Genomic DNA, 22,769 nt, shown 5'->3' with positions numbered 1-22,769 from the left:
TTAAAAATTTCCATTAGCTTTTTACTTGTGAAAATGTTAAAAGTGTAGATAAAGGAAAGTAAGTTACGTTTAGTATGTTGTTATAAATAGTGAATAATAAAACTAATTTTAAAAACAATAATATGGGATGTATAAAGAAATCTTATTAAATTTAATATATAAAATAATATGACAGAAAATAAACAAAAAAAATGATTGTAAAAAATTAAACTCATGGTATTTACTTTTTCATTCACTTTATATCTAAAAATCTCTATAAAATATGGATAATACTATATTTACCGACCCAAATACTGATTTTTATATACCGACTCATTACCCAACAATCCAAATCTGAAAATTTAACTCAAGTCGGTATGTAAAATCTGTGGCTGAGTCGGTAACCCTAGCATCACTGATAAAATATATGTAATTTACTATTCTAAAGACATTTACTTTTTATGTTATTTGAGAAAGGTGGTAGTCTCTTAGGGACTAAAATATATGAGAGCCCAAGTTCGAATCCTAGCAAATTATATAATATATATTTTTCCAATAAAATATTTTTGCAAAATCTAGGGTTTTGTACAGAGCAGCAGAGACCGTTCATGGCTTGAGGGTTTATACCAACAGACTTATAATAAACATTAATTCTTTGGCTATTTACTTTCATAACTTAACTTCCATAACTTACAAACTTGCTTATAGTCCATCATCCAATGGGCAAGAAGAAGAAATTTATCGACAAAAAGAAAGCGGCAACCTTCCAACTACTTGCCCGTGACTCCTCTGATCCCAATTTCGACGACACACCTGGCAGCGACCGAGTCTTCGTTCGAGTCGACAATAGTCCCTACTCGTTAGGCACCCTTGACGAAAATCACGACGATTCCAATTCTATATTCGCCGACGCGCCCGACGACGACGACGGTGAACTTGAGTTTAATGGCTCCACTACAACGGCATCTTTGCCGGAGCACGTTAGGAGAGAAATTTTGGAGCTAGGGTTTCCTGATGATGGTTATAATTATTTAGCTCATTTGAGGGAGATTAAAAACACTGGCGGTGGATCCGCTTTTTATCATAACCCTAAGTTCAGGCTTGACCAGCTCCAGCGCGATGTCAAGGTTGGTTAATTTTGAGCTTATTTTAAAGCATATTATCCGGTTGAGATCATTTTTTTTTATATATTATAGAAATATTGATTTTTATTTATGTTTTAATTGTTTAGGCTTATGATGCTTCGAGAGTGCAAATTTCTCAAGTTAAAAACGAGGCAAATGATAAGTCGATTTATAGTGTTGCGTCAAATACAATTGGTGTTAGGGTTCCAAAAGCTGTTGATCCTGAAGTGGCTGCGTTGCTGGATGATAGTGATTTATCACGGTTTGGTTCTGACGTTGAGGACTTGGACGAGGATTTCATTCTCCAAGCAAATTATCCCGAAGAAGGGGCTGATTTAGAGATTGATAGGAAGTTGAATCTGGTGGATGAATCTAAAGGAGTAACGAATGATGAATCTGTTAGTTTTGTCAATCGAGAAAATGTGGCTGGAGAAAGAAATAATGCAGTGGAGGAAGAAGAAAATGATTTTGTTGCTGACAAGCCACGAGTTCGTCGTCTTCTTGATGAACAATTTGATTTGGTAAGACTCTTACTTATCGTTATTTTTAATTGTAACTTCTATTACTTTTTCTGGGTGGTACACTTATGTGAGTGTTAAATTCCTATAGATTTTTTTGGGTATCATGATGAGAAAATCTAGTGCTCATGTCGTGCATTTTTTTTTTTTAATCTATATTTGTTTATCATAGAACTTACTTACCGGTCTTTGCTGAAATCAAGCTTTTGAGTTTGGACATGGAACTTTCAATTGAAACAGCTCGTAGATTATTGTTTCAAATTTCTTGTGGGTTTTAAATACTTCATATCTCTATGCATGGGGGTATATTGACTTATTAGGGGAAGTGGGATGGTAGCAGCTGTCATAGAACTGTCTGGCAGTGCAGTTTGCCCAACTCAAAATCTCTCATTCAATCGTTAAAAATGTGGGATTAATAGTATTCTATTTGATGCTTTGTGGAACAACTTTGTTATCTGAATAGTTCTCATTCTGTACTGATTTCTAATTTCTCATTGTATCATATGCTCATTATTTGTCTTCTACATGTTTATATGTATATTTCTCTTTATAAGCTGCAAAATTTAAGTTGGTTCTCTCAGTTAGTTTGGCTTTTTTTGGTAACTTTTTTCAGATTGTGTATTATACTCTTGACTTTTTTCATGTAGTTTAGTCTCCACAGCTGACAGTGACTCTGTGCATTTGGCTGCTGATTGACTAGTCTATTTTATTTTAGAATTCCTAAGAAAACGTTAAAATGCGTCAATAAGAAAGATCTGATGACAGTGCTGCCTATTTTGAGTCTGATACCAAAGCAAATGTCTAATATACTTATAATTGGGCTAATTCACACTATTGTTTTATGGTTTTTCCTTTTGCCTGGCGCATTTTACATCAATTTCAGTTTATCTCTAACACTGATTTGTTTATTTCAGCTTGAAAGTCAAGAATATGGCACTGACAGTGACAATGATTATGATGGCTATGATGCCGAAGAAGAAGAATCTCTTGCAAACAAGNGAGGAAGAAGAAAATGATTTTGTTGCTGACAAGCCACAAGTTCGTCGTCTTCTTGATGAACAATTTGATTTGGTAAGACTCTTACTTATCGTTATTTTTAATTGTAACTTCTATTACTTTTTCTGGGTGGTACACTTATGTGAGTGTTAAATTCCTATAGATTTTTTTGGGTATCATGATGAGAAAATCTAGTGCTCATGTCGTGCATTTTTTTTTTTTTTTTAATCTATATTAGTTTATCATAGAACTTACTTACTGGTCTTTGCTGAAATCAAGCTTTTGAGTTTGGACATGGAACTTTCAATTGAAACAGCTCCTAGATTATTGTTTCAAATTTCTTGTGGGTTTTAAATACTTCATATCTCTATGCATGGGGGTATATTGACTTATTAGGGGAAGTGGGATGGTAGCAGCTGTCATAGAACTGTCTGGCAGTCCAGGTTGCCCAACTCAAAATCTCTCATTCAATCGTTAAAAATATGGGATTAATAGTATTCTATTTGATGCTTTGTGGAACAACTTTGTTATCTGAATAGTTCTCATTCTGTACTGATTTCTAATTTCTCATTGTATCATATGCTCATTATTTGTCTTCTACATGTTTATATGTATATTTCTCTTTATAAGCTGCAAAATTTAAGTTGGTTCTCTCAGTTAGTTTGGCTTTTTTTGGTAACTTTTTTCAGATTGTGTATTATACTCTTGACTTTTTTCATGTAGTTTAGTCTCCACAGCTGACAGTGACTCTGTGCATTTGGCTGCTGATTGACTAGTCTATTTTATTTTAGAATTCCTAAGAAAACGTTAAAATGCATCAATAAGAAAGATCTGATGACAGTGCTGCCTATTTTGAGTCTGATACCAAAGCAAATGTCTAATATACTTATAATTGGGCTAATTCACACTGTTGTTTTATGGTTTTTCCTTTTGCCTGGCGCATTTTACATCAATTTCAGTTTATCTCTAACACTGATTTGTTTATTTCAGCTTGAAGGTCAAGAATATGGCACTGACAGTGACAATGATTATGATGGCTATGATGCCGAAGAAGAAGAATCTCTTGCAAACAAGCTCAAAAATGTCCTTAGTGATCGTGTGACAAAGGACTTTGAACTTGATGACAAATATAAAGCTCCGGCTGATATATTGCATGTTAATGAGACAGCAAAGGGTAGAGAAGCACTGGACTCTGCAGCTGATATTATACGTCGTTGTGTGGAATATGCAGATAAGTATGAAAATGAAAATGTAGAAGACAAAGTTGTTGTGCAGGAAAGTAGTGATGAATCGGAAGAGTGGGATTGTGAGACTATCATTTCCACGTACTCAAATATTGATAACCACCCTGGAAAAATTGGAGCACCTGACATAGCAAGAAAGAAGAAGTTGGCTGAAACTGTCTTTGCAGCCTTGAATGCAAACAATCATGTCATATCTCTTAAAGGAAAAGAGAAGCTTCCTGTAGATTTTTTGCCTCATAGCAAAAAAGCGGCTACAGAAAAGGTGAAGTTCATGGGTAGTTTGAAAAGTGAACAGCTGAAGAGGAAGCAACATGGTCAGGAATCAAAAGATGAGAAGAAAGAACGGAAGGTATCTTTTTGCTACTTGTTCCAGCTTTGTCTGTATTGTGTGTGCATGCTTATGTCCACGGATGTTCTTGTTTGTTTCAAATGCTTTGCAGTATTGTTTTTAGGTTTGTGCTTCTTTTTGTCTATGTGCCCTATGTGTGATTTGATTATGACATTAATGTTCTGCATGCAGACTGCTGTGAAGGAGGAGCGACGTGAAGCTCGGCGAGCAAAAAAAGAGTTGAAGGGGCTGTACCGGGTTGAAGCACAGCGTGCTCAAAAAGTCGCTGCTATATCTGGCCCATCATCCGTTCATCTGATGTAACTTGTAAGTATTATGATCATCAAATGTTTTTCTATAGAAATAATAATTTGATTTAAAGGTGACAATTGATACGATGCTACTTTTTTTTTTTTTGAAATAGGTAAAGTTTGATGCCAGATTGTTGCTTGAGGCAGTCTGGTGTTCTAGCGGTTTTTTATTGTTGCTGCTCCAGACAAAATTGGACAGCAACTGCAGTTATCTATTGCAATATCTGAGTAAGTAACGGCACCGGAGATTATACACATTCTTGGCTGTCATCCATTTGCACAGAACAGCATGCAGGAAGTTGAAATTCGCCTGTTAAGAGTTTTAAATTTTGTTGTTTTAATTTAGGGGCGTTAATTTCTCGTCTTCATTTAGTAAATCTTTGGGCTTTTGAAAGACTTGAAATGGATGAGTAGAAGCAGAATTGTTGTAAGCCATCAATAACTCTTTTAGCACATAATTTTTTTGATTTTTGGAAACATATGCATTGTTTGTTTTTACGGTAGTACATATATTGGTCATATTGTTCATTTGTGCGCTTCCTTCCTTGCCATGAGAAATGGGATCTCTTTCCACGGACTATCATGATTTCTCTTTATGATGGAATAGCCTGGGATTTGATAATATACTCTGAAACAGAATTCCCAGAAGTTAAAAATACTAGCTACTAAAGCGGATTATACACTAGAAAGAACAGTACAATAACATTGTATAACTCGTGAACATATTGGCATTGGGGACTGCTAGGACCTGAAACGCCATTGTTGTATACAGAAAATGCATATAATATTGTGATGTTAATACCTGGCAGGTGGAATAGCAAGGCTTGGATTAAATAAAATAAGAACATGGAATCGGAGTAGAGGATGATTGACTAAGGAGTTGGAGCATGATCGGATAAAGGGACACGAGAGTGAAATAAATTTGGATGAGAATTGCAGCGTACGTGTGGAACAGGGGCAGGATTGGCTCCGCCATGTCTGGGTGTGGGATTCCAGTTACCATAATCGTCTTCCAGATTCAGTTGAACCTGGTAGTATTCCTTTTCTCCTTTCTGACCAAGAGATGCTGGTGACCCTGGTGGTGATAATGCCGACGATGATGAAGATTCTTTTGCTATCACGGGGATTAATATCAATATAAACATCATTATCATGCTCATAATGTGCACAACTGACCTAGCAATTGCTGTTGACATGCTTAAACTGTGCATTATTTTTTATCCTGCTTATGCCACATTTGATATTCTTAAAAACTCCATAATTAAACTTAATTATATCTGAGTTGCGTGTTAACAATGTCTTTGTTATAGTTAGAAGAAGTGCTTGAATTAAACTGTCATTATCTTCACACCAAATAGATGATGGATCATCGAGTGTTTGCTGTGTATCAACTAAAACAAACTTTGATAGAGGTATCGTAACAAAATAGAGGTTGATTCCTTTGTGCGTTTATGTTTTCACTGTTAAACATGAAAAATTTCGATGAATGGTCCAAGGGAAGCATTATAGAGCAATGTGAAAAACCATGTTTGTACATTGTAAAGGTGCTTATGTTAGAATTATATAATCATACCTGATCTTATATTTCAAAGTCAAATGTAGAAAAGGGAAAGAGTGTTCATTGCTAAATGTTGAAAAGAAAAATTATGCTTAGTGTATCATAGCTATATGTAGAAAAGGAGAAAAGGTGCATTATAGCTACTGGTTAAAAATAAAATTAAAAAAAAAAAAAAAAGATAAACAAATTATTCCGTTGCCAGGAAACAGGAATCGACTCTTGAGTGAGAGCCGATTATTCTAACCGACTAGACTACAAATTTATTAAACATTGCAGAGATATAATTTGATTCTTACAGAGAGAAATGAGTTGGCTCTTCGCTTTCTTTTATATTTGGTGAGGATACTGCTTGAGAGGGAAGCACATCTACATATTAAGTTGATTTGGTGGAATGTTCTAAGGACGGCCACAACCATTCATAAAAAAGAATTGTGGCACAACCCCACGAAAGAGAATAAGATAAAAACCATATATATACAAGCAGCTATCAATCCCTAGCTGCTGAATATGTCTATTATCATATCCTCAACTCTTAATTACAAACTAAATGCTCTTGTTATATAATAAAGCAAAATGGCAATGTGTTCTTGTACAAGGGGGTTTATTAAGGTTTTATTATCCCCTCCACCATAAACTTCTGATATTCCATATTGAACCCCAACGCATTTCTTTCTTGTTTATTAACGGTGGCCACTATAATGATGATACTACTCTTGCAATTATATCGTCATGTTAGTGATAATTATAGTGATGTTCCTGATGCATGTGCTTCAACTGATTTTCACTAATTAATATTAGTTTGGAACGACTTTGCCACTCTAACAACCTTCATTCAAACTTTAAGCAATCAATTCAATCTCCCTAAATTATCGGGTGAGACTGAGATAGAGTTTGATGTTGACAAGGTCATAATTTTCAAATAAGACAACCCCGAGAGGGACGCAGCTTTTCGAGCCTTTTTTGGGTGAGACCCGAATCCGAATATATCCTAATGCCGGTTGGAGTTGGAGCTGGACTTATATCCTTGTCTGATATAACTTTTCGATTCAAACATAGAGAACCAGATTCTTGTTCCACTAAAAAAAAATTATATCATTAAACAGTAAAAGAGACAAAGAAATAAAGATAAAATAGCAGCTATCACTAACAGATTATTGGTGTCCTCTTGGTTTGACTGGTAAAACAGTATTTGTCAATGATTTCCCCAACAATGCTCCAATAATCTATTGACATATTATTAAGCACTAGACAGAAATGCCTTTCAGCCTTGAGAATCCGGCTGCCAAGTTCTATCAGCCAAAGGATCAGCATTTTAGCATCTTACTGATCTACTCTACCAAGTACCAAGGACCCAAAAAATCCTGCACGTGTGTATTCCACTAATAAATCATAACAAACACGTGTATTATGATGTATAATCAACATCTTAGTTTTGCCTCCTCTTCCCAATCGTATAGCATATATATCATAACTGCTAAAGTCATTCGTGGACTTCCTATTTATTGCAGGCTATTCCAGCTTATGTTTACTTGGTTTTCTTTAGCATCCTCATTCCCACTCCCAAACCTACAGTGTCCTAATGGCATTGCTACAAATAATCCTTGAAATTTTCCATGTAACCAAACTTGTCACCATTTTGAATCAGTAGGAAAGATGGGCAAATCAATGCTCATAATCGAAAGCAGTGAAAGTTCAAGTTGAAAAATAATCACATATAGCTTCAGATAATATACTTGCCCATGTAAAAGAAAATAGTAACAATGATGATGATGAGGGGCAGTAGCAGATTAGCAATACCTTCTATTATGTTAAGAAGAAAATGCAAGAACACAAACTTTGTAACATCATTGAAACTAAGCTCCTTGTATCTCGAAGAAACAAAAAGAAAGAAGATAATATTTACATGTACCAGTTTAATAAAATATAAATGTCACACAATAAATCAATTGAAAAGGGACTAATACCTCATGCAAATAAAACAACAGATTGGGAAATTTTGTAGGGGATCACAAAAGTGATTTACGTAATAAACACCATCTCAAGTAATTAAAAATACAAACAAAAGAATTACTACCACTACTGTCCATGAACAAGAATATCAGAGCCATTGGTTAACAGAATTTATTATACAAGGGTATGCATACACTTAACACATTCATGAGCTCTATATGTCACACCAAGCAACTAAAATAGCATACAGAATAATACACGATTGACAAAAAAAATAAAAGACTTGCAGTCAACTTGCTATGGATCTTTATGGGATTGCAACGTAAAGCACATACACTTATCTTTCATTGCCTCAGACTCACTTCCGTACTCTTTGAATTTGTACTCGTCCTGCTTAAAAGTGGGTGGCACCTTCCCCTCACTGTAGCAATGATTACATAAACTAAAATGAGATTTCATCTCCTTGAACCGAGAACCAATAATTGGGTAGCGGCAAACTGAGCAAGCATGACGTCCATGGCGACTCCTATCCCCAGTTTCAAGCTTCAACAAAGCAGTCATGATGCCAAATCCCCAATCAGGATCGTCAAACATGACAAGAAACTCAGTGAAAGACACTGTTGAAGAATCTGCTTCTCCATGGACTTCCATCATTTCACTGACACCTTGAGAAGGTACATAAATAGCCCTCAGTAATTTAATGTATCTAACAGCATCGATTTTTTTAATCTGAGCACTCCCTTCATTCACAGGACGCCACCGAAGTGCATCAAAGGCTACTCGTTTTCGCTTTTCTGGAGAACCGCTGCAAATGGGAGAAAGAATAGCATAAAACATGCCTAAGTCCACCCTACCTGAGCCTACTACATCCAAGATAGAGAGGATCCTCTCATTTATTGCTTTCACAGCTCCTTGGAAAGTTTCAGGTTTTAGGAAACTAAGAAACCTGCGAAGAATTTCCTCCAAGTTAGGTTTACGTATGGATTTCTGAGGACCACCACCTCCAGAATAAGACACTGGTACATCGTTTTCACTCATTTCTTTCTTCAGAAGTTCCACATCACAACGGCTCAACCTAGTAATTTTCTGAAAAGCCCTAATTTGAAGAGCACTAGCTAAGTCCTGCCTTACTGTAGTCCTCTCGCCAATTGTCTTAAATTTTGAGGGTTCTACGATAACAAAAGCCCCTTCCCCATTCGTGCCTCCATTACCCTTCGTTTTCTTTTTCTGTAACTGCTTTAAATGCGATATGGCATCATGCAATTCAACCCTATTTGTCATTTTCAAAGCTTCCTTCAAAGCTTTCTTTGATTCCTCAGTTTCTCCAGCCCCCAACAAGGACACAGCCTTATTGAGTTGTGCACGCCAATGGTTTGGCCACACGGCTAAAACCCTAGTATACATCTCAGAAGCTCTCTGAAACCTACCCAAGTCCATATAGAGCCCACCCAAATTATACAAAGCATCTACATGACCAGGTTTCAAATCTATGGCCTTTTGAAACACCTCAATTGCCCTCTCATCCTCGCCCATTGCATGCAAAGCTGAAGCCAAATCACAATGTGCATCAGCATAGTCAGGTTTCATAAAAATAGCCTCTTCTAATGCCTTAACAGCAGCCTTGTACTCTCCCACCCCAAAAAGTGCACTACCCAAAAGCTTCAAGGCTCTAAAATGGGTTGGACAAAGAATTGCAGCTTCTCTATAATATTCACAAGCACTTAAAACCATACCTTCCCCTTCAAGCGCAATCCCAAGGTTGACATAAATCTGAGGGAGCAAGTACGCCCATTGATTCCCACCGGACTCAGCAGCCTCTAGTGCCAACAAAAACTCCTCCTTAGCCTCTCTATACCTGCCAAGAACATACAAGCAATTCCCAGCTCTGAAATGTGGCCTAACATCCGTTGGTTGCAACTCACAAGCCCTTTTAAAACTCACTAATGCCTCTTTAAACAACTGGTGCTCATACAAAACCCTACCAATGGCCATATGCCCATCAAAAGCTTCCTCTCTCGACCTAGCCCCATCTGCTCTATTTCTCAACACCCCCAATTCCTTAACAAAAACTGCGTAGTCATGTCCCGACTCTTCCCAAAATACCCTTTTCTCTGATAATTCAGCTGAAGGTCCCAATTCTCTTGACCAACCTGCGTCTGAATACGCATCAAAATTTTCCCCTTTATATTTCCCATCTTTCGCTTGCTTAGCTTTCAATCTTTTCACCAAAATCTCCAAATCATCCACAATCTTCCACGTGTCATCAAACACTATACCGTGATTCGGCGAAACCGCCCAAGCTGCCGTTCTCTGTATCTTTTGTGACTCAATTGCCCTTTCATCGACAATTGACGAAGAAGAAGCTTCAGATGCCATTGAAACACCTTTGCTTTCGTCTAAATTCAGCTCCAGTCCCAACGCATCAAAGTCTCTGTCCACGTCACCAGCACCGTCATCGTAGGTGCGTAACAGACCATCAAAGGTTAAGCCTTTTTCACCGTCAATGAACTCGCCATAGGTACGGAACACTTCATCGAGGATGGCGTTGATTTGTTCGTCGCTGAATTTGACTCTAGGGTTTACGGCCACCACTAGAGCAGCCATTTCTTCTCTGTTAAGGCCACCGTCGCGGTTTGCATCGAATTGTTGAAAAATTCTCTTTACCTTCTCTGATCTGCTCCCTCTCGTAGCCATTTCGAATTTAAAAAAAAATATATATATATATGTGTTAGGATTTGAAGAAGAGGAGGAGTAGATAAGAAATTGAGTGAGGAGGATAGGAATGGATGAGAAATTAAGAAAAGATAAATTTATAAAAAACTAAAAGTGTTTAATTCATTTGAAGTTCGTTTAAACTAATTGTTGATAATGATGATGGTGGTTTGAATTGGGTGTTGTGGGGGCTATTTTTCTTGGTTTCATTGGATCTAAAGAGCAGAAGAGAGAGCAAAAGGTAAAGCAGTCGGAGAGAAACGGGAACAGAACAGAGAAACTCTGTTTCCTTTTATTTTTATTATTGTATGAGTGGTGTAGGGTTGTGTAGCCCCCACAATAAAGCAGTTTACTCTCTCGGATTGTCTTTTTTATAACTAAATAAAATAAATTCGTTGATGGCGTGGCTGGTTTTGCCAGCTGGCGTCTCATCATCATCTCATAACTTAAATTTGTAATTCAGGATTAAGAAAAGAATTAGTCTTTCCGTTTGAATAAAAAGTAATCCAATCCTTTTAAACTCATATGCATGGGATACGGATTTGGTTCAAAATATGTAAAGCGGGCCGCACATAAATTGGCCTATTTTGATCCATTATGAAGACCCAATGTAAAGAATTCGGCTTGATTGAATAACATCATAATTCAACTACTTAAATGGTACTTAAATTTTGAATGCAACTGATTAAATTGTACTTAAACTTTGTTCTTTTTCGATATTCCAATCTTAATTAATTTATTACTTTTAAGGTTTATATATGGTACATATTCTTTTGATTATTTGATACAAAGTCCCTCTTATATATCTATCTCCGCATATCCAATAGGTTTGCCTGGAGCATGTTGAAGCATATAAGGAAGCACTTGCAGGGTTCACAGGAATTGTTAATTGCCCTGCTACCTCCTCGACCAGCCATGTAATTTTTGAAGCCATTAGCTCAACCTTACGCTCCAACACTCATTTACCTGCATTATAACCTTCTACAGTGAAAATGTAATGGCGTATAGAAAAGTGGGCAAGTCGCATACTTCCTCTGAACACTCCTAAACGGTATGAAGGAATATCAGAGTTTCTAAAGGGAAGATTAATGACCTAAATCGATCAGTATTTTTCAATGGATCACAAACCACAATGATTTGACTTTATGCATCCACCCAATAAAGGATTCCATTATATTATATGCAAAACTAGACTGCCAACCACATGTACTTATCGCACGGGGAGAGGACAACTCTAATTGGATCCATTTATCACTCTCACAAAAGAAAATCTCCACATTTAACTTATTATGCAAGCTCTTAAATGTAGGAATAAGCACCACCTTGTAGCTGTACTTTAGTATTGGTAATACATACTTGTTTGGTTGGATAGCAGACAAACCTAACACGAGGATTGTTGTTCATTCCTGAAGCAAAAGGGAGCCTCAAATTTTATTGTTAATCATCCCTATCTTCAATTATAAATTGAAGTAGAAACGTACATGAGGTCAGTTCTCATGAAAATTGATCATATTTTCTCAAACACATATATACTATATATTAAAACGTCAACGATTTAGTATCAGGGCTATCTAATTAAATAAAAATATATATATTTCAAACACGTACATACTATATTTCAAGACCGCAAAATATATACAAAACTCAGGGCTCAGGCATCTTCATTGGAAGGGAAATAAATTGAAACTATACAACTTTTACCGATTTATTGAAATTGAAAGGGGAAAGGAAAAATCATCAATTTATGCCACTAATAAACACTTGTAATAAAGCTGAATTCTTAATATTGGGTCTTTCAATTTGATAATGGAATTTGATGGGCCTATTGGGTCTTCATGATGGATCAAGATAGGCTTATCTATGTGCGGCCGATTTACATAGTTTGAACTCTGAACCAAATCCATATCCCAGTTTAAAAGGAGTGGATATCAATTGGATTAGTTATTACCCTAGTTAGTAAATACGGGTACGATAAAAAAAGGGTATAAGAATAATACAACAAATAGTAAAAAATATATTTATAAAAATTCGACCATAAAATTCGGATACGGGAAAAATACGATACGGGTATATACGGGTTTAATACGGTGCATTATCAATAATACATTTTGAAAAATACGGTAATATAAATCTTAGTTTTAACACTTTTATGGACTACTTGGTTAAAATCAATATAACATTTCAAATGCAAAGTATTCAATTAACCAATAACACAAATACACAATATATAGCTGATATTCAAATTATAATCTCCAGACTCAAACACAATATTTAGCCAAGATTCAACTATAGTGTCAAACCAAACACATAAGTCATAACAAAACCAAAATTCAAAGTCGAATTAGAGCTCTAAACAAATAAAATACATAAATAATACAACAAGATTCAAATTATAGTTTATAAAAAAAACTCACAAAGTACATAAACAACAATAAGTCAATAACAACTCAAAAAAGAGCATCATCCAACCAAGCAATGTCATCATTATCCATTAAGTCATCCATGTAACCCTCAACTGTCAGTGTAGAATTATCATCTTCATCCATATGAATTTCTTCATATTCAAAGTCTGGAAGCTCCCCCAATTTCTCAAGATCTATAGGTTCCAAGTCACGATTCATCGTGGAGGTGAATTTATCCATCATCATCGTGTTCATCCTCACATATACAAGTGTGTCTAGCATTTCATGTGACAACCTATTCCTTTTTTTTTTTTTTTTTTTTTTTTTTGTTTGAGCAGCTTCAAAGGCACTCCAATTTCTCTCACATGATGAAGCGCTACAAGGTTGACTCAGAATTCGAATGGCACACTTCTTGAGCACAGGAAGATCATCCCCATTGTAATCCCACCATATTCCTGCAAATGACATAAAAAACTTTCTTGAATATAAAGAGATAAGCAATGTACAAAAAAGATATTAAAATTTTTTAAAACACTTACGAGCATGACTTGTTTGTAACATCGTTTTTGCCGTTGCAATAAATAAGATAGCTGGCCTACTACGATACAACTGAACCTCTCTCATAAATGGATGCTTTTCTTCTATTAGAAGTAGGTTTTTATGAATGAAATTGATGCCATCTTTCATCTCCCTATCCTCTCTAAAATTTTGTGAGCAAAAGTAAGCTGGATTGAGAAAGGCAGTTGCAGCATGTATAGGATGAATGATGTTGTTGACCCGATGATTCTCAAACAATTCCCAAATTCTCCCATACTTGCTTGCCTCACTATTACATCTTTCTTTGATTGCAACTTTTGCCCTCGTCATTGCTTCATATAAGTAACCAGCAGTAGATCCATCACTATCAACCAAACGAAGAACTTGAACCAATGGCTCAATAGTTTTTATAACCTCCCTTCCTCTAGCCCAAAAATCACTCTGAACAATTTCAGTGACCCTTTTAGCTGATTCGGTCTTACAATAATCAAAACCCCTCCATTTAGATGAAGCAACAAAGAGTCGAAGTTCATTCTCCACATCCAACACAGATTGAAGCATTAAAAAATTTGAAGCAAATCTTGTGGCACAAGGTTGTCTCAATTGTCTATCTTTGGTGAACTCTTTCATTGCTGCATGAAGAACTGTGTACTGTGTCATGAACATAACTATTATTCTTGCTTCATCTGTGGCAACTTTTACCCAATTAACTTCTTCATATATGTCTTTCAAAAGAAGCTGAATTTCATGAGAAGCACACCTCATCTTATACATTTGAGGATACAATCCAATGAGCATGTCACCAGCAGATGTGAAATTGCTACCATTATTAGTTATGAATTGTATAACATGTTCTTGTCCAATTGATTCAATCACAGAAACAATAATTTCTTTCAGATAAATCCCAGTTTTTCTTTCTCGAGAAACATCCAATGATTTTATAAACATTGTACTGCCAAGTGAATATGCCACAAGATTAATGAAAGATCGGTGCCTTATATCAGTCTATATATTAGACATTATAGTGCAACCAGATCCAGATGTATCCCAAGAACGCTTCACCATAGCAACATACTCATCAACACATTTTCTAGATTCTAGAATTAACTTAGTTCGAAGAGTTGAATAAGATGGAAGCTTGTATGTTGCACCATATTCAGCCACTGCCTTAACAAATTCTCCAAAAGCACCAGTTTGAACAACATTAAAAGTGATATTGTTCACCACAAAACACTTAGCAAGCATTCTATCAACAAACTCCTTGTCTTTTTTCTTATTTATTTCTAGTAAAGATGTTTGACTTTGACGTCTTTGGCTACCCTTAGAAAGTGGTGAAAATGGTGAATCTGTTTCCTCCTCATGATCATTAGAGTTTAAAGCAATAGAAGAACCGGCTGAACTTTTTAATTTTTGGTTACTTCCACTTGCAGACATAGCTAAGAATGCACATGCTTGTGTCTCATAATTGACTTTACTACAAATCTCAACATCATGGCCAGTAATTCCCGACAAGTGTGCTTTAATTCTGTAAGCCCCACTACTAAACACTTTTTGACAAAATTTACATTTCCATTTATTCCTTTGAAGCTCTTCAACATGCTCCCAAATTTTATCTTTTTTTCGTATCATATTGGTTTGAGTCTGTATTTACAAGAACATGAAAGAGAACATCATCAAATACAAAAGGAAAAAAGATTGATAAAAATTAATACTAAGTAGTAGCTTCTTTTCACATTTAATTTCTTCTTTTTAATCATCACTTTTTCTTACATTTATTTAAAAGCAAAACTAGGCAATCAAATACAAATACAATCAATACAAATATGTTATTTCAAACAATGGAAATGAGAATGACTATATTCTTTTCTTCATTCTTTCCACATTTTGTTTTCTTACATTAAGATATTCGATGATTAGTCTAGACTTTAGAGTTTGAGCCGTGACTCTTAGTTTAACTACCAACTCAAGTCTTCCCAATAGGAGCACTAGCGTGAATCAAATTGTTTTTTAGTGCCTATTCATAGGCTTTTGCAACTCAATAGTGATAAAAGGATTCAATGTATACCAAGTCTTCCAATATGTGGCATTGGTAGTTGCTCAATATAGTTATCTCATATTAGTTAAATTCTCTTATGATATGACTATTTATTCTATACAAAGGCCCTTTACCTATAAGCTTATTTTCTTCTACAGAAGTCTAATTAATTATCAGAGCCAAATTCTAAATATTTGAAACACCAATTGCTAAATTATATCACTGTTCATGAGAGTTAATGATTCCAAATTCATTTTATTTTAGGTATGAGTGTATGACACTAACACTTTAGCAGTGCGGCTAGTCCTAATGCGTTAACTTAAATTTTTGGGTAGAAAATTTTGTTCAAACCCAACTGCTTACGAGTAGTAAACAACCAAATATACAGAAACTTAACAATCTTAAGAGCATTACCAACAAACGTAAAGACCACAGTAACAAAAACTCCTCTAAAACTAAAACCCATATAGTTGAAAGTCTTCAGGTCAGTACAACTCGAGGGGAATCACTTCAAGGTTTTAGGTTTTACTAAAAGACATGTAAAACTGGCTGGATATGTGTGACATGTGCATATTTTTGTTGCTTACAAAAAGGATACAGATTCTAAGCATTAAACTAAAGAGGTTTTAGCAGAAAAAACTACGCAAAACCCACAGTGATCATTTGCATAATCCGCAGTTACTAAGAGTAATTAAATACATTTTGGTCCTTAAGGTTTGGCCTTAGTTATGAAAGTCCAGTAAAATCACAATCAAATACAAATATAACTCTCACAAGCATTTCATCAAACATGTTTCAAACAAATCCATCAATCCACCAACATAACAAATCCATCAACCCACCAGCCCCTACTACTACTACTACTTACACACCAACACAAACACAAGCAATCAACCAACGAGATTCAAAGAGAAGAGAAGATGTGTCAAGTGTGTACCTTGAAGGCCCGAACTTGAAGTTGAAGCTTGGTAGAGGGAGTTAAAAAGAGAAGAGAATAGAGATGAAGACCCAAGAGATGAAGAAAAGCTGAAAACGTCGAAGAACTGAGGAAGAAAAACTGAAAATGTTGTCCATCAAAGAATTGAGGAAGAAGAAGAACCGAAGAGGAGAAGAGATTTTGTTTAATTTTGAGTCAAACCCCACTAAAACGACGTCGTTTTGGGGTGAGCAATTGGTTTTTTTTTTTGTTGCAATAATTAAATACCCATATAAAACGCATATGTATTTATAAATTACATAAATTCGCGTATAAAACGCATATGTACTAACTAGGCTTATTACTACATCTATTCCTATCCTCATTCAATTTCTTGTCTACTCCCCCTCCCCTTCTTCAAACCTTAATACTAGTTTTTTTTTTTTAAAAAAAAAAAAATTCAAAATGAGTACAAAAGGGAGCAGATCAGAGATGGTAAAAAGAATTTTTCAACAACTTGATTCAAATTGCAATGGTGGCCTTAACAGAGAAGAAATGGATGCTCTACTGGTGGCCGTAAACCCTAGAATCAAATTCAGGGATGAAAAAATCAACACCATCCTCGACGAAGTGCTCATACTTATTATGTTGAGGGCACTGGTGACGTAAATCGAGACTTTGACGTGTTGGGGGTTGGAGTTGAATTTAGACGAAAGCAAAGGTGTTTCAAAGGCATTTAGCTGCAGCCTATAGGCTGTCGCACTATAGGCTGCAACCATAAACTAAAGAGCTTGAACTATGTCTGGTGCGATCGGGTGCTAAAAGCTAGGATTGTGATCTAAGAGCTTGGAGCAATCCGAAACTGAGCGCGATCTGATGACTAACATGAAATGTCTAGTAGATGAATTCTTGGAGGGAGCTAACGTCAGAAGCCCAAACGCATGGCTTAAAGGCCTTAAACGGATAAGCCAACTTAAAGCAACCATAACTTTTAATCTGGGAGGAGTTTTAGAGCCCGTAAGATATCCATGGAAAGCTTGTTCTGAGCTCTACGTTGTGGCAACTGGGGTACTCAGTTGGGGCAATTTTCAAGGCTAAATATACCGTTTTGACATGTTTCGAGGCTTTTTTTGAGTTTTCTATGCTTTTTTTCTGACGTTGGCAGATGGTCACGATTTGATAATTGAGAATTGATCTCAATCTGAGAGCTGAGATCATGACTTGAGGCTGTTCGCAATCTCAGAGTGAAGAGTTGATCGCGATTTGAGAGCTAGGAGCTGATCACGATCTGATAGGAGCTCAGCCTGAGAGTTTGAGGTGTACGATTTGAACGATTTGGTGCACACGATCTTAAGCAAACGAGCGAGCTTATGAGCTTAATTAGAAAGCATAAGGAACTAGATCAGAGAGCATAAGGAGCTCGATCTGAGATCATTTGGGTGGGGGGGAGGGGTTCTGTTATGCCTAAAAAGTCGTGCTGATGTCAGCTCAATAAATGCCTAAAAGACAAAGTGTACTAGCTGTCAAGCTCATATCGCCTCAGAGATATTTTATACTAACCTTATCTCATTTATGATAAGGACGAATGAGAGCTCTCCATGTGCCAAGGCAACTTGCAAAAGCTCTCATTACATTGACCTCAAATGTGTATAAATTGACACCCCTCTTCCCAAAAAGGAGAGGCTAGGCATATGAGAGCTAGACATAGATTTGAGCTTTATTATTTTTCTCTGTAAACAAAGTTTTTCTCCATTTTTGTATGCCTTACAGGCAATATCATAGAAATAATCCGAGAATAGCAAAATAATAGTGAATGTAGGATTTGCTTTAAGCATTCGAACCACTATAAAAACCTCTATTATCTATCTATTATTTATGTTTCTGCAAACATATATAATCTCAGCACCATATTCAAATCTCATGAATCCATCACGTGTAATTTCTAAGACTCTCTTAGCATTTTGCACATGCAAGTCGTTGGTGTCAAAATCAAGCATCAACAAGTTCAAAGACTAGGTGGGTTTATCTAGTCTATGCCATGTTTGCTATCATCCAGTAAAACTAATTTCTCTTTCCCATGTTTCTACTTTTAAATTATTCTAATTCATATATGTTATCCAGGATATACATTGCAATGACAATGAGAAAAATGGCATCGCACACATCCATTGGTATCCTGTGGATCTTACAACACTCGAGTGATCAAGAGTGAGACAATAGTTTCGGACGGCTTTACATAAGACAAACCACAAGGTCTTTATTCTGTAAATATCTAATTGTAGTCCTCTTTTTATTCGGATCCTTTTTAGGGACAATTGTAGTCATCATTTCATCAACGTCCTTCACAACAACAATTGTAGTCATCGTCTGCAAAACCTAGTTGTAAGACTGTGTTTGGGGCATTATTTCTACCCCATCCTATCCCTGTTCTACCCAAAATACATATTTGTTTCCCTATTTTGAAAATTCAATTCTATTTTATTCAACTATCTTTAAACCTCTTAGGTTTGTTAATTTAACTAAACACACCCAACAATAAAAGTTTATAAATTGACAAAAACACCCTCACCTACCCACATATTCTCGGCAGCTGACCACCCGTTGCCAGCATTTAATGGGTGGGTGGGAGCGTTTTTGTTAATTTTAGAACTTTTATTGTAGGGGGTGTTTAACTAAATTAACAAATATAAAGGATTAAAAAATAATCTTACCAAACACATTTTCAAATTCAAACCTTATCTCGTAATAATAACCCAACTCAACTTTTTTTTTTTTTTTTTAAATACTACTCAAAATAATAAGACAATTGTGGTGGATAAGAAAAAGAGATGTTGAGGTTTCTATTTATCTCCTCGTATATATATTTTTTCTCTTTTTTGTCCAAAGTTTGTGTCATTATGCTAGGTTAGTTTATATTCGGTTCAATCATTCATGATGAATTTAGATTTTTGAGTTGTGGGTGCTCTTAGTTTATGTTTTAATGTAATTAATTGTAGAAGGAGACTGGAACTTTAGTTCTCTCTCCTTCTTGTAACATATGAAATACCATGCATTACCTTTGTTCGACTTTACATCCCATATCATTCCCTTAGCTTCTAGTCTTTATCAGCACATAATAATTGTTATTTTGAAATAAATAGAGTATAATGATTTTCGACCCATTATAGGGACGGTGAGTATATGTTGCCAAGAACTGAAGTGTCTTATTAATTGTAAGTGTCAGAGGATGAGCAAAGAGGGGCAAAAGGAGCAACTGTAGTTGATGAAGCATGCCAGAAAAGAGAAGAAGAAATGGATCTCTTGTATATTTGTGTTTACAGTATTGTGTGAATTTATACAAAAATGTAAAAGCAATACAAGGAATGTAATCAAATGGTGTAATTACAGAATATTTTCAATAAAGGATTTCCTAAACTCACTCCTAGATATCATGTCAATTACTTGATTCCATGACACATAATTCCAGCAGTAATAATCTTCTTTCCATATTACATCACTCCCCCTCAAGTTGGTGGTTTGTAGATATCAAAAACTCCAAGCTTGTGAAGTAAATATGAATGTTGTCGACTACATAGTGGCTTTGTGAAAATGTCTGCTGGTTGCTTTGAGGTTCAGATATGCTTTGTCTTGATTACCCCTTCTTGAATTTTGTCTCGAATAAAATGGCAATCAATTTCAATATGCTTTGTCCTCTCATGGAAAACGGGATTTGCGGCTATGTCATTGGCAGCCTTGTTGTCACAATGTAAGATAATGGGTTTATTTGTTTGTATCTCCAAATCCTTTAGTAACCCAAGAACCCAAACAATTTCACATGTTGTTTTCGCCATAGCTCTGTATTCAGCTTCTGCTGAAGATAGTGAAACTGTCAACTGCCTCTTTGTCTTCCAGGAAATCAAGGATCCCCCAAGCTTTATGCAATAACCAGTGAGTGATTTCCTTGTCATTGGACATGTACCCCAATCTGAGTCACAAAAGGCTGTTATGTCTAAGTTTCCATTTCTTGGCAGAAGAAGTCCTAGACCTGGACAACCTTTCAGATATTTGAGTACCTTAGTTGCTGCCTTCATATGGGATTCCTTTGGGCCATGCATGAATTAGCTCAAGATGTGGACAACATAACGTATGTCTGGTCGTGTCATGGTGAGATATATTAGCCTTCCCACGAGTCTTTGATAGATGGTGGCATCTTTTAATGGAGGATCATCTTCAGAGGATGGCATTTCTTTATCATATTGCTGGGTTGTGAGTTTGATGTTTTGTTCTACGGGAATCACACTTGGCTTGCATGCAGATAATCCAGAATCTAACACTAGCTCAAGAACATATTTTCTCTGACTGAGGGATGTGCTGGCGGGGGACCTTGCAATCTCGATTCCCAAGAAATATTTGGGTTCTCTCAGATCTTTTATACGAAAGTCGTTGTTGAGGTGTTCTTTTAAAGCTTGAATGGCAGGTGCATCATTCCCTGTGATAAGGATATCATCCACATAAATGATTAAAGCAATGAATGAAGTACCTTTGTGCCATGTGAAGAGAGCATAGTCATTTTTGGATTGAACAAATCATATGTCTGTAAGTGCCTCTGTGATTTTAGCGTTTCATTAGCGAGATGCTTGTTTCAGACCATAGAGAAACTTTTGCAGCCGGCATACATTATTCTCCCCCTGGTGGCGAAGGCTTGGAGGAAGGTCTATATAAATTTCTTCATGAAGGTTGCCATGGAGAAAGGCATTGTGAACATCCATTTGGTAGAGAGACCAATCACGAATAGCAGCAACAGACAGAAAAGCTCGAACAGTGACATGTTTAGCAACGGGAGAAAAAGTTTCTTGGTAATCAAACCCTTTCCGTTGAGTGAAGCCTTTGGCAACTAGACGAGCTTTGTAGCGTTCAATGGATCCATCAGCTTGATGTTTGATCTTATATACCCATTTGCAACCAATTGGTTTCCGATGAGAGGGCCGAGGTATAATGTCCCAAGTATGATTTTGTGCCAGAGCATGAAGTTCATCGACCATGGTTTGTCTCCACTATGCATGAGAAACAACATCAGAATAGCAAGAGGGTTCTTGATTTGCAAAGATCTAACTGATACAAGTCTTGTGGGTAGAAGACAGTCTATCATAGCTCACATAATTGGTAGTAGGGTAAAGGGTACCTGAAGTATTCTGAACAGTGGGACAGACATAATCAGTTGTCCAAATGGGTGGTTGGGTGGACCGTGTGGACCAACGAGGGGCTGGTTCTGAATGATTAGGAGAACTTTCTGAGGTAGTAGGTGAGGAGTCGACTGATGGGGAAGACTCTGTGGAAGGATCTGTGGGAGCAACAGTAGAGTTGGGAGCATTTGGAGAATTATCCAGATCTTCTGCATGTGGTATCATAAAATATGTGTCGGAAGGAAATGTTGATCTTCTAGGAAAAAAAGATGTCTGCTGGGAAGTAATGTTTGGTTGATTATGAGTATCCATAAATGGGAAGGAATCTTCATGAAAAATCACATCTCTAGAAATCAGGAATCTATTTTCTATCTGATCATATAAACGGTAACTTTTTTGATGCATAGGGTAGCCCATAAAAATACAACGAGTGGCTTGAGGAGCAAACTTGTCATGAGCCCCAAGATTAGTAGCATAGCATAAACAACCAAACACTCGGAGATGACTAGTGTCTGGTAGTTTCCCAAAAAGAAGTTCAAAGGGAGTCTTACCATTAAGAATTCTAGTAGGCATCCGATTGATCAGGTAAGTAGCTGTGACCACACATTCGCCCTAAAAGGAGACTGGAATGTTGGCTTGGTGTTTGAGGGCTCTGGCTACTTCTAAGAGGTGTCGGTGTTTCCGTTCAACTATACCATTCTGTTGGGCGGTGTAGACACAAGAACTTTTATGTATAATGCCTAGAGATGTAAAATATGATGAACAATGGTGATTAAAGAAATCACGGGCATTATCTGTTCGGATTCTCTGAACAAAGGAATTGAATTGTGTTTTGACCACGGAAACGTATGCTTGAATTAAAGTGTTTGGGTTTTGGAATGCATGAGATAAACCCATGTCCCTCGAGAGAAGTCGTCGACTATGGTAAGAAAGAATCGGAAGCCATCATGGTTAGGTGTGTGATAGGGCCCCCAAATATCTATGTGAATAAGGGAAA

The 22,769-nt window shown here is 36.4% G+C and overlaps 3 protein-coding genes across 3 annotated transcripts; 1 reads left to right on the top strand and 2 right to left on the bottom strand.

The window, feature by feature from the left end:
- Positions 1-663: 663 nt before the first annotated feature.
- LOC116127622 (protein LTV1 homolog) lies at positions 664-5,037 on the top strand. Its single transcript, XM_031413260.1, has 5 exons — positions 664-1,106; positions 1,211-1,624; positions 3,608-4,210; positions 4,382-4,516; positions 4,614-5,037. Exons 1-4 carry the CDS (start codon positions 699-701, stop codon positions 4,511-4,513), a joined length of 1,557 nt encoding a protein of 518 aa, XP_031269120.1. The 5' UTR covers positions 664-698; the 3' UTR covers positions 4,514-4,516; positions 4,614-5,037.
- A 3,107-nt stretch (positions 5,038-8,144) lies between these two features.
- LOC116127463 (uncharacterized TPR repeat-containing protein At1g05150-like) lies at positions 8,145-10,984 on the bottom strand. Its single transcript, XM_031413111.1, has one exon. It carries the CDS (start codon positions 10,700-10,702, stop codon positions 8,306-8,308), a length of 2,397 nt encoding a protein of 798 aa, XP_031268971.1. The 5' UTR covers positions 10,703-10,984; the 3' UTR covers positions 8,145-8,305.
- Positions 10,985-13,167: 2,183 nt separating this feature from the next.
- Positions 13,168-14,607, bottom strand: LOC116127557. Its single transcript, XM_031413204.1, has 3 exons — positions 13,662-14,607; positions 13,488-13,577; positions 13,168-13,316 (listed from the first exon to the last, which is right to left on the bottom strand). The coding sequence occupies exons 1-3, from the start codon at positions 14,605-14,607 to the stop codon at positions 13,168-13,170; spliced, it is 1,185 nt and encodes a 394-aa protein (XP_031269064.1).
- Positions 14,608-22,769: the final 8,162 nt, after the last annotated feature.

Source organism: Pistacia vera, unplaced genomic scaffold (genome assembly GCF_008641045.1).
Source record: "Pistacia vera cultivar Batoury unplaced genomic scaffold, PisVer_v2 Contig192, whole genome shotgun sequence".
Taxonomy (NCBI): domain Eukaryota; kingdom Viridiplantae; phylum Streptophyta; class Magnoliopsida; order Sapindales; family Anacardiaceae; genus Pistacia; species Pistacia vera.
Note: the sequence above shows the minus strand (reverse complement) of the source record. Positions and strands in the feature narration are given on the sequence as shown.

Excerpts from the sequence above, each read along its gene's own strand:
- LOC116127557 (XM_031413204.1), bottom strand. The coding sequence starts at position 14,607 with ATGTTTATAAAATCATTGGATGTTTCTCGAGAAAGAAAAACTGGGATT. Across the intron at positions 13,578-13,661 it reads GTTACAAACAAGTCATGCTC|GAATATGGTGGGATTACAAT; the intron begins GTAAGTGTTTTA and ends TGTCATTTGCAG. Across the intron at positions 13,317-13,487 it reads ACCTTGTAGCGCTTCATCAT|ATCTTGAGAAATTGGGGGAG; the intron begins GTGAGAGAAATT and ends TGGAACCTATAG.
- LOC116127622 (XM_031413260.1), top strand. The coding sequence starts at position 699 with ATGGGCAAGAAGAAGAAATTTATCGACAAAAAGAAAGCGGCAACCTTC. Across the intron at positions 1,625-3,607 it reads TTGATGAACAATTTGATTTG|CTTGAAGGTCAAGAATATGG; the intron begins GTAAGACTCTTA and ends TGTTTATTTCAG. Across the intron at positions 4,211-4,381 it reads ATGAGAAGAAAGAACGGAAG|ACTGCTGTGAAGGAGGAGCG; the intron begins GTATCTTTTTGC and ends TTCTGCATGCAG.
- LOC116127463 (XM_031413111.1), bottom strand. The coding sequence starts at position 10,702 with ATGGCTACGAGAGGGAGCAGATCAGAGAAGGTAAAGAGAATTTTTCAA.